Below are 17,769 nucleotides of genomic sequence, written 5' to 3'. Positions count from 1 at the left end.
AGAATTCACCTGACTGGCAAAAGGCATCACTTACATGCATAGCAATATAGGTGTTTGGAGATGCAAATTATTTTCAAAGGTTATGAAGGGATGACCTGTCAACACCAGCAGAAGTCTGTCATTATCATATAAATTCTCCAGATTGTTTGCTTTTCTTTGGCTGTGTTTATTCACCTCCTCTCCCCATCTCTACCTGCAGCAGGCAGGGCCAGAAGAGGACTCACTGCAAAACCACAAAGCTGGAGTCACTGCTCTCAGGTTCCTTCTCCTGTCATTTGGAAGTGCTGGGTAGGTGGAAAGGGATTCTCTGAGCTGTGGAACACCCTCGGGTGCAGACTCTGCTCAGTGCATCAGGAGGAGGGCAGGTGAGCAGTGTGCCTGCCTGGGTCTGAGCTCACAGCAAAACACCCATTTGCTTTGCCATGCACTGCTGCCAACCCCCCTCTCCACAGCCAGCCTTACCTGATGCTTAAAAGGGAGTTATAATGCTCATTTATCTCTTCTGGGGGGAAAGAAACTCTGTTAATGCAGCCTTTGAATAAGTGCTACCCTGCTCTTTAAATGCTAAAGTTCACTAAAACTCCAGTGATTTATGTGCAGCTTTTGACTGCCAGCACCTGGCAGATGAAGAAACCTACTCAAGCTTCAGTCATAAACAGATAGCATACAATTTAATTTTAATGTGCTCGTTAGTTGTAGCACATTTCAGACATAATTGTGAACGCAACACAAAATTATAGCAAAAAGACAATTTTAATGCTGCTGTAGAAAAAAAGGTTATATGAAGAGTCATATAATGGTGCTTCATTGTCAACAACAAAACAGGGCACAGAGTGCATTACAGTGTCTGTGCTGTTTACATGCCAATATTTTATACATAGATTCTCATATGGTGTCAGCTGTCAGTTACTTCTGCAAATTAACTGCCAAAAATGGAGACGAACAGAATCACTTAGTGTGCTGGTAACCACGGGTTACCTTTCATATGCCTAAAGATAAAGCTGCAGTATGGAATCTTGGGAGAATAATTAGGCAGAACAAAACAGAAAGTTACCAATTGAAATAAAAAGGCATTCTACAATAGGAAATAACAACCAAGAGCGCTTATAAATAAGTAAAAGAGGTTATATCACAGAATGCCTCATAACTTTTTAAGCAAAGTATTACAGTACAAACATTTTAAAGGCTTTATCAATGTTTAGGAAATACAGTACAAGTTTTTCAAATAGATTTAACCCTTTGAGCACTGAGTTTATTTTGAATTTTCTCTTTTTATTTTTTTTATTTTTTTTTACTAATAAATACCTTTAAAAGTCATGTTGTGCAAAACAGTTAGAATGTATGCCAGGAATGCAGTCCGTGGCTTCTGTTTCTTCAGACAATTTAAAAAAAAAAAAGAACAAAAACAAAAGCAAAAAAACTAAACAAATGATTGCAACACTAATAAATATGTATAATTTAAACATGAACCTCTCTTAATATAGATGTACTGTATAGCAAAACAAAGCAAAACATACTTTGCTTTAAGAATAATGTTTCTGAATACTTTATAAATGTTATCTGTGGTATCTTTTATCACATAATTTACAATGTTTGATTGTTAAAGGAAAAACCATTAGATCTAAAAAAAAAATGAAATATACACTATATATAGGTACAGTTTATACCTGGGTCTTATCAGGTACAAACCCCGCTGCTGCTAAAAATGCTGAAAAAAAAGAAAATGGCATTAACCACAATCACATTTTCCATAAGAGATTTTGAAATCTATACAATATATACATCTATGTTTCAATGTGAAAATTATATTTTTAAATTTCAAGGTGTGAGACACCTCTGCATAAATGGAGGTTCATATCAGTAATCAGAACTAAGCTAGTAGGGGTCTAAAAAAAAAGCATATCCTTACATTTTTACCAAATTAATGCAAAAGTGCTTCAAAGTACTCAGAGGGCTAAAGATTATAGGGTGAGAAATACCAGCACACTTAGGTCACATGAAAAAGTGCACCAGAATTAGTTATAAATGCTTAATTAAACTGTCTGTTAATGCATGCAGCTTGATGCATCAGAGGGATGCACAGCAACTAAATCCAATTTACACAAAGTTCCAAACACTTACCACTGCATTTTAACCTTCATATTTTACCAGTAACAACAGCTGATTATGCACCTCTATTTAAACACTGTACAGTTATACAAAACAGTTCAGCCCAGAGCGACTCTGGAGTTAAAATAAGAACATGTGCCAAGAACTAAACAGTAGCTTTAAGGCGTCTTTGACAGTTTTCCTCAAAGCAAATTACAGTTATTTTAATCAAAAGCAAATGCTACTGCTTCTCTAACTCCGAAACATACAGAAGATGATCCTCTGGTGACTTCCCATGTGTTTTACTAAGATGAAGTTTAACAGCATGCTTGCTTGCAAAAGTCCTGTTACAAAGTTTGCACTGATAAGAAGTTCCGATATCTTCCTCTGGAGAGGACGTCACCAGTTTTTCAGACGGTGACTTTGCTTGTGCTATCTGATTGTTAATCTGTTCACTGGACAGTTTGGACAAGTCTCTTAACCTGAAACCCAGATGCGATTCAAGATGACTGATATAAGTTGAAGGAGTTCTGATCTGTGAAGCACAGTCATTACAAAAGAACACTGGGTGCCCAGTGTCCAAATTTTTAAGGAACTTAGTTCCCCCTGTCCTTCGGAGCTGGTATTTCACATTGGCCAGCCAGTGGCTAATTGTGGTCATTGAGAGTCCCGTAAACCTGGAAATGTGCATTCTTTCTTGAGGGCTCAAGTCTGACATGATGTATTTCCCCTCTGAAGTCTGCCGTAAGCTGGCTGCAAACTGGGCCTGCAATATGAGCAAGTGCTGAGGGTTCCAGTTAGACTGACGTCCCTTCCTTTTCTGAGCTGGTGTACTCTCTTCTGGTTCCTCTATTGTGGTACCATCAATGTCAGATTTCTCAGATATGCTGGAAGGTGTGGAAGATTTTGATGTGTGACTTTCTGTCAGGTTCTTCAGCATATCAGATATATCTGACAAGGCATTCTCGCGTAGCGGCGAGTTTGACATGAATGACACGACTGCAGATGTCTTTGCTGTTGTCACTGTAGATGAAGAAGATGCAGAAGATGTCGATGTGGATGACAAAAGCGCTGAACCCAAAGAGCAGCTTTTGTCACTCTTGCCTTTCGTCAAATCTATGGGTTGGTCATTGTTGACATGATAAAAATAACGGTCTAAGTGGTCTGATTTTTTGGACTGTAGAGGTGGGGTGGCCACTGCAGCCTTTTCTGCCAAACTGTTGCTCATTTTAAAAAGCATGCTCATTGGATCCAGAGCGGGCAAAGATGGCTTTGCTGCCTTGCCAAGGTGAATGTTCATGACAGATTGTAGTGCACTTAATGGATTTACAAATGGCTGTTCGGGAGGGTGGTCAGTGATGATGGCTGTGCTGCTACTTAAAGAGCCTACAATGGATTTCACAGGCTCTTTCCCATTTTCCACAGGTTCTACACTTGGGCTGTCTTTGCAACCATCTCTCTGAGGAACTGGGCTGTTCTGCTGGCTTTTAAAGCCACCATCACTGGGGGGCTCCATCTTAAGGGGTTCACTGACTTCGCTGCTGCACGGCGAAGGCGTCGCACGCTTCAGTGGAGAGAGCTTTCCTTCGGGCTCCTTCATCTTCTCCTCCACTTTAGCCACCTTCTCAGTGACCTTCTTCACCAATTCTTCCATGGCATGAAAGTTTGTTTTTGGCACAGGTGAGGTCTGACTGCTGGGTGGAGACACTAAGGGCTGGTTTTTAGTTGGTGACACTAGTTCATTGTTTCCAAACATAGGTTTTAAGGGTGTACTCTTCCCAGATGAGCCCAACGACAACTTCATCATATTAGGCAGCTGGTAGGCAGCATGAATGCTGGGGTAGCCACCCCAGCTCGGTGTGCCATTCTGGGCTTTGTTTATAGCTGATGTAACCGTGTTCTCTAAAGACTTCAATATATCTAATCCCCCCTTAGGGCTCTCTTCTAGGTCATTTTCAGTCAAGTAATGGTATTTTGAGGAGATATCATACTTCTCCTCATCTTCACTTGACTTCTCTTTGTCTTTTATTTTGTCATCAGCAATAACTCTTTCCTTATCTACTTCTTTTTTAATCTCAACATTTAATTTAGGGGAAACACTAGAAGGTGTGTTGGAAGGAGATGTAAAGGTGGTGGCAGCTAGTGGCACAGACTGGACCTTCTCATCCACTAAGGACGTTATTGTCGGTGTGGCTGGGGCTTCTATAATTGGTTTCCCTTTTTTCATGGCAGAGTTAGTGACTTTAATAAAATGTCCCGTCACCATCATGTGAGCTGTGAGCTCCTGCAGGGTGTCATGTGAACTTCCACACTCCATGCACTTCAGAATTTGAGATTTCCTTGCCTCAAAGTGCCAGGCGTAGCTGGCCCCGTTCTGGTGACCGTAGCGGTTATTTGGCGTAATGTAGGGATTGGAGTTCTTTTGAAGTGCATCGTTACTATCTGAGATTGTGGCTTTTGGTGTCCCAGCCGTGGAGTCTGGAGAACTTGGAAGTTCAAGCTCCAGTGATGCTTTCTTTCTAGTAGCTGGGATAATTTTTGCTGCTACAGGTGTAACAGGTTCCTTCAGAGGCACTTTTTGGTAGTGTTTTGTTTTGATCATATGAACACTCAAATCCTGAAGAGATTCAAATGAATGACCACAGTACATACACTTTAGCACTTTCTGGGCATCTTCTTTCCCTTCCATTTCAAGCAAGGAACGTTTGCGAGGTTTGGACCATCTTTTGGGGTTATTGTTATCTGTTTCGTGGTTGTCATCTCGATAATGTCCCGTTTCATTCATGTGCACTGTTAATTCTACTAAAGTATCGTAGGCAGCACTGCAGTCTTTACAGCGGAATTTACTGGCTCCAGTGAATATGGAGCCATAGAGCTTACTGCTCTGTCTGTACAGCTGGACTGTGCTAAAAAGGCTTGGTTCTGGCAGAATTCTGCTCTGAGAAACTTGCTGCAGTGTTTTGGCCATCGCAGTCTGGTGCCAGTCAAAGCTGCCACTTCCACAACTGCTGCTGCTGCTGCTGCTACTGCTGCTGCTACCGTTGTTTTTTTCTGAAATTGGCTGGTGAAGGTTCAGATTGAGATTGGACCAGTAGGAATTCGAGAGGAAGTTATTATACACGGCCTTCATTTGTTCCAAGCTATCAGACACCGTGGAGTCTTCCAGTGGTATGGAAACCTCCTTGCTCTCTTCCTCATTTTTAATGGAGCTGCTCTCAAAGTCTGCCATGCGGTCACTCGTCTCACTGATGTGGGACTCACTGTCCATTTCATGGCTAGAGAACTCAGCTGCTGGAGAGTTTTGGTAGCTTTGGCAGTTCTTACTGAAGTCTTTTTCTGGACATGCATATTTTGCTGAAGGCTCCCCATCAACTGCATTTTCATCAGGTTCCACATCTTCTTCCACCAGCGCTGCTGCTTTTAGTTCGTCTGAAACATAGGCTATTATGAAGAGAAGAAAATACAAGTTAGTTTCTGCTCATCATACTTTTGCCTTAGCCAAAGAAGTGTACTTATTTGTAAAATTAAACAGTTAAAATTTAGTGTTTCTTCAGAGCAAGAAAAAAAATCTGCTCTTCAAACATAATTTGCCACCTTATTCTTCTCAAGGGGCAACAGCTTGAAATTAAAACTAAATTTGAAATTAATGAAGCACATTCTGGAGGTGGCATTCATTTCTAAAGTAATAAATTACTTGTATCAACCTCAGAGACAGCAGTTCCTGTCTGTCAATTAATATGTCTTATGCTTCTCCTACCCCTAATGCATTTCTTAACAGACAGATTCACAATTTAAATTAAGCAAGCATTTTTTGCTCATTACAGTTTTGAGACTCAATCTTTAATAAATATAGAGCACAACAAACATCAAGAATTTCTACAAAGTAAAAAAATTGCCAGTTAAAATAAATTTTAAAAATCAGATTTTTTAAAGTTATCATTATTAGTCATGTCACATTTTAGAAGAGATGGTTAAATGGAAGTGATGTAACCTTTGGAAACAACTCATTCAAAGCAATTTGAGGATATTCTTTATGGGTGTAACAAATGCCCCATTCCCATTTAAACACAACTTCCTCCACAAGAAAGCCCATGCAGAATTATGTCAGGAGCTAGTTCAATGGAATTGGTATGCTGCACTCATTCTTGCTGTATAAATATATACAAGACCTTCCAGTGGACCTTACAAATGTCAAAGTGTTTGCTCTTTAGACTACTTTGTCAATATTTACTCAGCATAAGGTACACGGACACCCAACAGGGATCCTGGCTTTTTTTCCCCTCAGGTAATGCAACTGGTGATGTAAATCTAAGATTCTCCTCTTGATTAGGACAGTTGGCAACTGACAGTAAACAATTTTTTTTCCATGGTGCTTCTGTTTTACATATACTAAGTCTACCTAAGTTTTTCCTTTATGCAAGAAAATTATGGAAACATTAAAAAAAAGGAATCATTAACTAATCAAAATTATCTATGTAATGCATTAATTTGCAGGAAAGTAAAAATAGAATATGACTCTCTTCAGTGGAATTTAAAATCTCTCACAAAGATAATTATAAACTGAAAAAATTCCCATTTTCAGTACACTCTGTGGTTAAAGACACCTGACATTTGACCTTCTCTGCAACACATCTGGAAAATGTAGGGTATTTGTATCTTGAACAACCTATAGCTTGTTTCTTCAGGCAACAGTGCAGAGCAGGTAGCAGTTTACACCCCAAAAAGCCCTGCTTTAACCAACAGACTGAAAAATGTAGAACACTAAAGTAGGTATCACACACACAGTATTAAACCTTGCAAACTTCTTTCAGGGAAAATATGTTTAAATGTTATCAGAAAACCACAAGAGACAAAACAACTGTTAAAGTGACAATGAAATCAGACTTTTAGTTTCACATGGAGTATTTCTTCGTTCAGTTAGGTAACACAAAATATTCACTACTGTTCTTCCACATGGATGAATGGTAGCAAATCTTCCTCCAAGCATGTAAAGTTATTATGTGATCCTCAGAACACAAGTTAAACCTTTGAAAGCACAAACATATCACATAAAAGCAACACATAATAATGATCGATTATTTCAGTTCAGATAAATCCAATGCAGAAAATTCAAGCAGCAAGGGTCCTTTTTTTTAAAATTTGGGAGCACAGAGTTTGACAGAATTATGTTATAAAATTTTATCATAAGATGCTGGTACAAAGATCAGACTTTGGAAGCAAGTATACCACTCTAATGAAATAGAGGTGTTCTGTTTTACTCTATCTTATGCTTTTTCAAAATATTTTGAAAAAAAAAAAGTATTATTATTTTATGTATATCAAAGACTCAGCAGCAACTTGAAATAAGGTTCAGCTCTGTCTTGCAAATACTTGCAACAAAACCAATACATAGAATCGAAAAAGGTGGATTTTCAGAACTTTAGCACAGGAGACCAAAGCAGTTCAAATTGCTCTCTAAAGCTGAAAAATTTTGGATAACTATTGATAATGTGCAGACAACTGATTGTTAACTGCTTCCCTCTCAACCACACCAAATCCTGCTGAATAAGGAAGGATGGAAGGAAGGAATCATGGCATAAAACCTCTGACTTGGAAGCAAATGCAATACCCCTTTCCTATGCCACCCTTGTGGAAACAGATTTTCTTTTACAACTCCCTCTGATTTGAAACTGCAGAATAATTTCCTTTTCACAAAGTAAAGAACACCCAGAGTTCTCCCCACACTAGCTGCCCCCACTGTCCCCTGCAGGCTGGGGTGAGTGTACCTGTCTGTGGTTTTCCCTGGCTGCTGAGCACCTGCCTGAGTGTGTGCCACCCATTCCCAGCACCACCTCACACTCCAAACCCAAGGGCTCCATCCCTGCCCACCATGGAATGCCCTCCTTGGAGCCACTGCTCACCAACACAACCAGAGGGCACAGAACCAACTCCCCAATTAGTGTGGTATTCTTTACATTTTTATTTCTCTTACTGCTGAACTCTTATGAATTTTGTTTGAACTGAAAGACTTGTCACATTCACAGCTTTTTTAGAGAGTGACTTTTACATTAGGGAAAACCTCCAGCATGCAGCTCATTTAAATGTAAATCTATTTACCTTTCATGCTTTCTTTGCCCTTTTCACCAACTATCAAGCATATTTGCGTGTTAACCAGGAGCTGCCTCCTCTATAGCTGTTCCCCTTCCTGAGCTCAAGTTGTGAAGCCAACTTGTGACATCAGTCTTTGATCCAGAAATGCAGGAAATGAGGCACAAACGACAGTGTGGAATTTAACCCAGCAATCTGCAACTTCGAAAAAGTGACAGCTCCAAGGGCTCCTTCTGCTCCTTCCCCTGCACAGAGGAGAGGAGGGATGGAACCTGGTCTAGTGAAGGGTCCCTGCCCCACCACACCTTGCTCAGGGCAAGAAATGGTCAGTATGAGCACAGGGGAAGGTAACAGCCTCACTGCACCAGGCCCACAGCAAAGACATTTCTTACTTGGTGAAGTACCTACAGGAAAAGCAAAGAGACTGTGAAAGGAGAGAATAAAATCAGGAGGAGATGGTAAAAGGGTTTTCCACTGTGTTCACTGCCTGGAGGACAGAGTGTTTATAAGAAGCACTGTCACCAGCTCATCCTTACTTAGCCATTACTCTATTTTGTAAAAAAAAAACCCACAAAAAAACCAAAAAAGACTCGTAGTTTGATATTTTTCAAGCGTAGAATAAATGTTTGAACAGCAGGGCATCTGTAAAACTGTTCTTCAATGCCTTAACAGCAAAGTCTGAGGGGAAAAGAAACAACTTTAAAGGCAATTCTAGTGGCAGAAGTTAATAAAAGTGGAAATGAAAGAAATTAGGCAGTTCTGGGTTTTGTTTTTCCAGAGAAAAAGGACCAAAAAAATCCCAGTTCTCAGAGCAGTGTTTAGTTTACATCTCACAGGGCACCATAACCCACAGGAAATTGCCTGCAAATTGAGCAGTGGTGTCACTGTGACACAGTATCTGACAAAAAGTGGAAAGCTGTTGCCTGGCATGGCACTCAAGTTTCTAGAGAAGAGGATATCAAAGGGGTTCAGAAACATCTTGCGGGTACAGCCATAGAGAGGTTGAGAAGAGACAGTTCCCTCATTAATATTTGTTGTAATTATTAACTGAAGTGCTAGGTAACAATGAAATTAACACATTTGATACCAATATATAACAGTAAGCTGTGGTATAATGCAATTCATTTCCACACAAGAGAGAATTACCTTCATAACTGAGCTATGGATCATTTCTTTGCCAGTGGAAATAAATTGTGATCCATCACTGTCCAAAATGATCTACATATTGCATAGACAGTAATAAACTCATGTACCTGGCTGTGCACAGACACCAGGGATCTGCTGCACGAGAGCAGAGAGGCACCAGCAGCCTCTCCACAGAGGCTCCAGAGGCTCAGGAAGCCCCCATGGAGCCAGACCAGCTGTGCCAGCTGATCCCCTGGGCTCACCAGGCTGTGCCAGCTGATCCCCTGGGCTCACCAGGCTGTGCCAGCTGATCCCCTGGGCTCACCAGGCTGTGCCAGCTGATCCCCTGGGCTCACCAGGGTGTGCCAGCCGATCCCCTGGGCTCACCAGGCTGTGCCAGCTGATCCCCTGGGCCCACCAGGGTGTGCCAGCTGATCCCCTGGGCTCACCAGGCTGTGCCAGCTGATCCCCTGGGCTCACCAGGCTGTGCCAGCTGATCCCCTGGGCTCACCAGGGTGTGCCAGCCGATCCCCTGTGCTCACCAGGCTGTGCCAGCTGATCTCCCAGGCTCACCAGGCTGTGCCAGCTGCTGTCCCGGGCTCACCAGGGTGTGCCAGCTGATCCCCTGGGCTCACCAAGGTGTGCCAGCTGATCTCCTGGGCTCACCAGGGTGTGCCAGCTGATCCCCTGTGCTCACCAAGGTGTGCCAGCTGATCCCCTGGGCTCACCAGGCTGTGCCAGCTGATCTCCTGGGCTCACCAGGCTGTGCCAGCTGATCCCCTGGGCTCACCAGGGTGTGCCAGCTGATCTCCTGGGCTCACCAGGGTGTGCCAGCTGATCCCCTGTGCTCACCAAGGTGTGCCAGCTGATCCCCTGTGCTCACCAGGCTGTGCCAGCTGATCTCCTGGGCTCACCAGGCTGTGCCAGCTGATCCCCTGGGCTCACCAGGCTGTGCCAGCTGATCCCCTGGGCTCACCAGGGTGTGCCAGCTGATCCCCTGGGCTCACCAGGGTGTGCCAGCTGATCCCCTGGGCTCACCAGGGTGTCCCAGCTGATGTCCTGGGCTCACCAGGCTGTGCCAGCTGATCCCCTGGGCTCACCAGCACCACAGCTGCACCTCCAACCCCACTGCCAGAGGTGCTCTTCAGCAGAACCAGCAAAAACAGTGTGTGCTTGTCACAGTATTCACAGAATCACTGGGTGGGAAGAGACCTCAAGAGTCCAACCCAGCCCCAACCCCTCAACTAAACCCTGGCACCCAGTGCCACATCCAGGCTTTGTTAACCACACCCAGGGATGGGGACTCCACCACCTCATGGGCAGAACATTCCAGAACTTTATCACCCTTCTGTAAAAAACTTTTTCCTAATGTCCAACCTGTATTTCCCTTGGCACAGTTGAGGCTGTGTGCTCTGGTTGTGTCAGTGCTCCTGGAGAAGGAGCCCAGCCCCAGCTGAGCACAGGCACCTTTCAGGAGCTGTGAGAGTGATGGGGGCACCCCTGAGTCTCCTTTTCTCCAGGCTTGTCATCCCCTCCATGGCAACACCCCCTCAGTGAGTGGCTGGACACACATCTCCTTGAGACTGTTTGGAAATACAAGACCACAGCACTAAAGGTGTATTTTACTGTTCTCCAAAATCCAATTATATGCACAATTTTTTCCCTCATTTCCTGAAAAATACAGCTGAAGCCATATATTTTGGCTTGGATGTATCCAAATATTTCATCCAAATATTTCATTTCAATACTTTTGAAATTTCTTGTTTTAATTATATTTTTTCTTGCCAAAATTTTTTCTTTTGTTTTAATTAGCTCACTGGGGGTATATTTAAACTAGTATATATGCTGTTTTCTTGAAAAGGAACAAAACATTCCAATATTCTTCTCACATGAAAAACACTCAGCTACAAAAGTTTATCAAAACCATTCAGTTTCTTGGAAGTATTTTTGCTTTAACCAAATGGCTTTCTATTAAAAAAAAATTAGATCATCTTAGTTATGCATCATTCAAAATCATCAATTAATACTAAGAGTCATCTTCCAAAGCATTTAATTTTGATTTCATTGGGAAAAGAAACTTCTCAATCCTTAAAGAACCTGAGCCTGTCTACATTTCACACTTGAAAAAAAAATAACAGCAGAATGGGATCAGGAGCAGAAATGCTCCTAATGCTTACAGGATCGATATAATATTCCCAGTAAAAAATAAAGAAGGGAAAAGGATCATAGTAGGTTATAAAGTGGAGCAGTGAGTAGGATTCTGCCAGAGGAAGTCCCTCTGCACCCTGACCCTCACTCCCCATTCCATGGCACTGCACAAGAGGTGGCTCCTGTCACTGCCCCTGCTGCTGGCAGTGCACAGCCTTTTTCTGAACACTTGTCCCATTCTGTTTTATATCAGACACCAGCCACCTGAGAAATGAACAGAATATTTTTTAAATATTTAAGTAGTCTTTGAAAAACCTTAGAGTTCCCAGTTTTGGTAGGACCATTTGGAGTTAAGAGGCAGCTGAGTCCCAACACCAGTGCAAAGAAAGCCAAAGAGGAACAGCAGCATGGAGATGATCTGACTGTGCCAATGAACCTTATTCACAAAATTAATGAGCAGAGGCAAGAGAAAACCAGCTCTGTGGATGGAGTCAATCAAAGACCTAATGCAAATGAAGGCATATAAAAGAGTTATATTAGTCTGTTAGAAACCTCCCACTCCACAGGCCTTCCACTCACAGCAAGAAAGGCAAACATTTCACCCACAACATGAGCTATTTCTATACTGAGACTAACTGTTAATTCCCATGTAACTGAAATTGTATTTGAGACTTCTCTCCTTGGCAGAGATGTTCACATTTTCCTCATTAGGCAGTCAGGATGGGAGGCAGGAGTGACTGCCCTGTTTACAAGAGTGGCAAATGACAACAGTCTCTAAACGGGCATGGCAATACTGATTACCCAGCACCTTGACAGGGACATTATTCCTGTTAGAAAGGTCAAAGGTTCTGTTTCATAGAGGCAAGACTGTCTATTATGGGAGAGAAATGTTATTTCCAAGTGAAGAGGTCAGCACTTCTCTCTCACGTCGGCTCAAGTCCCTGGTACCTCGCACCGGAGCGCGAGCCCACTGCAAGACGGATTATTCTGCCCACTGGCAAGGTCAAGAATATTAATTTTGAACGTGTTAATTTGATGTGATGTGCATGATTAATGCTTGTTTAGCTAGATTTTTTGTGTGTTGATAAATCTGCAGCCTTTTCATGCCATTGAGAGTCCCTGGGAAGTGGTGTGGAGGGATGTGACATAGGATGTCAATCGGATGGGTGGCTGTCATTAGGCACTAAAAACTTTGAAGTGTATTTTGTTTGTTCCTTCATGAAAATACTGCAGCTGTCTGCCACAGAGAGCTCAGAAATAGGCCAGAGGAAGCTAGCCAGCTGCTCTGATTCAGCATCCTGGACTGGTATTACATTTGGAAAGACTTCAGAGAGGCCAAATCAACTGTAAGTGCTAAGAGATGAGAATTACATGGACAAGGACACACAGTGAAGAGATGATAACAAGGAATTAGTTTATATGTCATTGCAGTGTGGGCCACCTAAGCACAGAACAAAGCAATTTTACATCAGGCACCTTTTCCTCATGTCACTGTATTCCAAACTCCCCTGGGTTCTGTGCAGTTTAAAGGAAGTACAGGACTCAGGTCTCCCATTCACTTTAGACTTTACAGAGCCACAAGAAAAGTGTCACACAGACCACTCACAAATGAAGAGAGAAAACATTCAAAAACTGCTATGAATTCTGATAAGGGAGGCATTCTTTTTTTCTGAAAATAAACACTATTTAGATGTTTCTTAACTGACAAAGTGAAAACCTCACATTTATGTATTATCTCCTTCACTAAATATAGACCTGAAAAAACAGCATACCCTACTATAAAATGATGACTTAGAAACAACTTAGAACTATTGGACAGCATCATTTAACTGAGGTGTTTAATTATATGCACAATTATAAAAAATAATAAAAGCTTCAATGAGTGCTTTATTTTTTACATCAGCCCTGTGGAAGAAACATTCTTATCCACAGTTTACAGCTGAAAACCTGGAAAGAAGTTAAAAGTCAATTGTCTAGTGCTAGACAAGACAAGTGAAGGAGCCTGTTACTCCTGAAGGTTAATATATATAATTCTGCTATTTACACAAAACATGGGAAGATGGCTTAAGTTTGTTCTGTTCCTATGTTTCCTCACAGTGTGTTTATGTGAATACAATATATGTGTATAATTGAAAGTAATTGCCAGTTTTCAGCTGAAACAATAATTTCACCCAGTGAAATGCCCACAGGTGCAGGTGCTCAGCAGAGCCCAGAGCCTGTGGTTACAGCCAGGCTGCTGGGATCCAGTGGATGCTGAGCCTGCAGGCTGCCAGCAAACTTCCTTTCACAGTGGGGAAAACAGGGAAGGTTTCTGAAGTGTTGTCAGGACTCTCCTGTGAAGAGCTCTGTGCTCCCAGCACACAGCAGGACTCAGGTACACTGTGACACCCGCTCTGTGCTGGAGATGGAACATGAGAGATGATGCTTCTCTCCTCCAAAACTGCACCCTGCCTTGGTTTCTCCCTGGGGCCTAAACTCCCTGAAGTCAACGTGCTCAGCAGGGTTTTTCTACAACCTGCTCAAATTACTCACCCTTGAAGCACAGCACCACTGTTTCCTGATGTGGAGAGGAGCCCCTGATCCCAACACACTGCAGTGTGCTCTTCTGTGGGTAGGGCTGCACAAGGGTTAGTGTGAAATCTGCCTTGCTTGAAGAGTTCACCTGCCACCTTCTACAAGAGTTTTTTGACAAGAAGGGATCCAAACATTAAAAAGCCTTGGTTGAGAACCAAGGTCCAAGTTACTCTTAATGAACAAAATCATATTGATTTCTAGAGACTTTCTTCAGGTATCATTCTTGTACAGCCAAGGGTGAATGACATGCTTATGAGAAACTTCACAAGAGCAAGAGTTCAGAGCCTTTCTGGCCAGGAAGAAACAGAGTTTTAAGAGGTTTGACCTAAATTTGCAGTCACACACACACACAATACAACTGGCTGCCTAAAGCACCACAGCTGGGGAACCATTGATGTTCCACTGTGTGTGCCCATAGATGGGAACCAGAAGCAAGGCAGGGCTGACAGTAATCCAGTGCAAAGGCTGAGAAAGGTTATGGACCGTCACAATGACAGAAGGACCTTCCTTGCTATGGTGTTTTGTGGAATCCATCTCCTTTCCCCTTTGTACTCTGGGGGAGTAGAGATTTGAACAGCTCCTATGGGCATATGCCTGGAATTTGTGTCTGATTCTGCTGAAAAAGGAGGAAAAAAAACCTTCTTGGCCTCCCTGCCACCATAAAACCAGCCTTTCACAAACACCACTAGAGCCAGACCAAGGAGGCAAATGAGCAGCAGAGACTGGGAGCACCCAGTGGGAATTCTCAACTGCTCCTCAGTTTGATTCAGTCCAGGGTCTTGTGATCCCATTTTATCAACATTCCTGTAGTACCCTCCTCTTCCTCCCCTCCACCTTCCCTGGGAAAAGCTGCTCTTCCTCCAACTGCACCAAAGTTACAAATGAACACCATTCCAAGGAGCATGAAGTTCCTCACTGTCCATGGGGCAGTCAAGGGTCAGCTACCCAGCCACAAAGGGGAAACACCACCAGGGATTGGGGAACCAGCACAGGATGGTGAAGTATCTGCTCACAAGCAGCCCCAGAGTTTCAAAACTTTCACATAAACATCATCAATTCAATGACCAAGCACATTACTAACAGGAAAAACCCTCACCTATATTTGCTGTATAAATAATTCAACATGAATAAATGTAATCCACTCATAAGTTAGACAAAAGTGGCTTTTCCCTGGTTTCCAAGGCAGTTGCTTGGTGTGAAGTACTACAGACTTGCCTGAGTCCCACTCCATGCAAGCACACATGACGGTGGGAGTCAGTGAAACAGCAGTTCAGCAGCAGAGAAAAAAGCCTCATGTTACACTTGACCCTAATTGTTCTTTGGACTCTGTAGAATTTTTCTAAGCACAGAATTACTGTTTCCTTAAATGGACAAAAATATTTACCAGAACATTCAAAGAAAAAACAAATGTTTGTTTTGGGGGCTATTTTCTTTTTTAGTTAAGTCACTGTCAACATCCTGGCAAGATGAAGCCAAATTCTCTGTATGAATTGGTACCAAAATACAGAGTGACACAATCTCTGCTTGATACCAGACATTTGGGTGGCATCTTTTAATCACTGAAAAGCACACAGGGCATTCCACAAACTAATACAAGATTCACAGCCAACTCTGGGATAAGCAGCCATGAGCATAGAAGTTCTCAATATGGCTCTAATAGCTCGTAATTATTATAATCCTTCACTGAGCAAACAGATGTTGTAAGGGAACTTCAGTTTCTTCAAATGCAGTAATCAAACCATTCTGCTTCTGCCCTGCCTCTTCTCAGCAAATGCTTTGTATAGTGGAGTGGAAATAGCAAATGTAGTGACAAAATGACCATTTAATTGTCACAGAAATCTGTTTCTGAACAAAACTGATGTTGTCATTTCTCTTTATGCACATTTCTCAGTCTTCTGCTATGGTTTAGAGGGTTTTTTTACACCAAGAAAAAATCTTGCACCTTACTTTCTGTAATCTTCCCACATATCTAGCTGTTCCTAATTTGTCCACATCTTACAAGTTTTACAGTAACTAGAATCTGGGGCTGTATTTGTGTTTAGCTGTACTAATCATACACACACATCTCTGGAGCTGCCACCTTCGCTGCGAAATTTTTAAAAACCAAGTTTTCACCTAAAACGCTTCAGTACATTACAGTGAGTCATTCTACTTGGTGATTTATTTGTAAATAATCGTGCCTACTTAAGACATTCAGAATGTACCAAAAGACCTTCAGCCTGATCCTTCATTTTGTTGCAAACTTGCATCTCCCATTGAAGGCCTTTCTACAGTAGCTTCAATAGCTATTTTGGCTGCAGTGCCTCCTTACAATAAACTCTATACATCTGTATGAATGGTATAGTAGAAATCCAAATGATTTCAATCACAATTTCAGCTATTGTGAACTCGTGCTTATAATGAAGTTCCTCTATTAAGAAAGGAGCTCAGTGTGGGCCAACAAAGCTTTGTGTTCTTTCACAGTTGCTATTCAGCCCTCATTTAAGAAAAACAACTATTGACTGCAATATGAATCTTAGGACTTGAAACAAGCAGAGATTCTCAGGATTACCTCTACAAGATGGCCCCTGCTTTTTTTTTTTTGTATGTGGAGCAAAAAGAAGCACTGAATATTCATTTCACTCATTTGCTAACTATACTAATGTACACTGGTGTAAATGAGTCTCTATCTACCAGTACCTATTGAACAGAAGGGTGTTTGAATAGGTGGGGTTTGCTATAATGCCACACTAAGATAATGTGCTAGAAACAAATGGTTCACTGATTCCTGAATAGAAAATTTGCTGGAAAACCCTGAGAACTAGGAGACGAGGGGGAGGGGATTAAAATGTCGCTTCAGAGCCACCAACCAAACTCCTGTCATTTTTAAAAGATGTTCCCGTGGCACAGTATGAATAGTTTATAGCCATGATTGTGAACATTCAATGTCATATAAGAAAAGACACTTGTCAAGAGCCTTTCCCTTACCAGCACCCTCATCATGACCTGTGTTAATGAAGTTAATTGAATTTAAGATCAATAATGGTTAATTATTGCAATTTGACATTCTGAGATAAATGGCTTTAAGACAGAGAAATGTGTGTGTATGTGAATTCTCTCCAAAGAAGGTGAACACATTACAGCCTAAGAGGGATCACACAGTCCTTCCATTGATCCTGGTACAATCTGATCGACCTAATCCTCTGATGAATGTGGGCTTTTCACAGCTACAAGTAAATGTTCTACAAGACTACTCTAACCCTTGTCACTGACCAAATCTATATGAGCTGTACACTAGAAATCTATTGAGATAGATTAAAGAACTGCTGTAGAAACAAGAGATGCTTCAATAAAGATGAAGGTTTATTATATTGACTATTAATGTTACATGCAGTATGTAATTATGAATGCTTATGGATCATAAGAGTTTAATTTTGGTCAGTCAGATGTAAATGATCATAACTGAACAACAGTATTAAAATTAAAAAGTAACAGATTAAAAAAATCCAACAAGCATGTTGAATTTGATGACTTAAGAGTGAATGCTCAGTAAGAGAGAGATTTTAAAATCATTCTTGAAATGTGCATGAAAATGCTCACAGACAGGTATTTATTTCACTCATCAACCTACTTCATTTAGGGTTTTTTAAGTTTACTTTCACAATAGTTCCTCAACAGGAAGACGTTTTTCAAACGTGTTAGTAATGATATTCTTACATGCATACTGAACAAGTTAAATGACCACTTACAAGATTTATAATGACAAAG

General features: G+C 41.7%; 1 protein-coding gene across 6 annotated transcripts in view; it reads right to left on the bottom strand.

Annotated features, from left to right (window-relative positions):
- Positions 1-644: 644 nt before the first annotated feature.
- Positions 645-17,769, bottom strand: part of TSHZ3 (teashirt zinc finger homeobox 3) — a 67,657-nt gene continuing 50,532 nt past the window's right edge. For all 6 annotated transcript variants that reach the window (XM_071440289.1, XM_071440292.1, XM_071440291.1 and 3 more), the window contains one exon: positions 645-5,529. In XM_071440289.1, the coding sequence (XP_071296390.1) occupies positions 2,330-5,529 (3,200 nt within the window). In that variant the 3' untranslated portion in view covers positions 645-2,329. The remainder of the gene's footprint in view (positions 5,530-17,769) is intronic.

The sequence above is a fragment of the Agelaius tricolor genome, unplaced genomic scaffold, assembly GCF_023055355.1.
Source record: "Agelaius tricolor isolate 1412-34295 unplaced genomic scaffold, bAgeTri1.0.p SCAF_15, whole genome shotgun sequence".
NCBI lineage: Eukaryota > Metazoa > Chordata > Aves > Passeriformes > Icteridae > Agelaius > Agelaius tricolor.
Note: the sequence above shows the minus strand (reverse complement) of the source record. Positions and strands in the feature narration are given on the sequence as shown.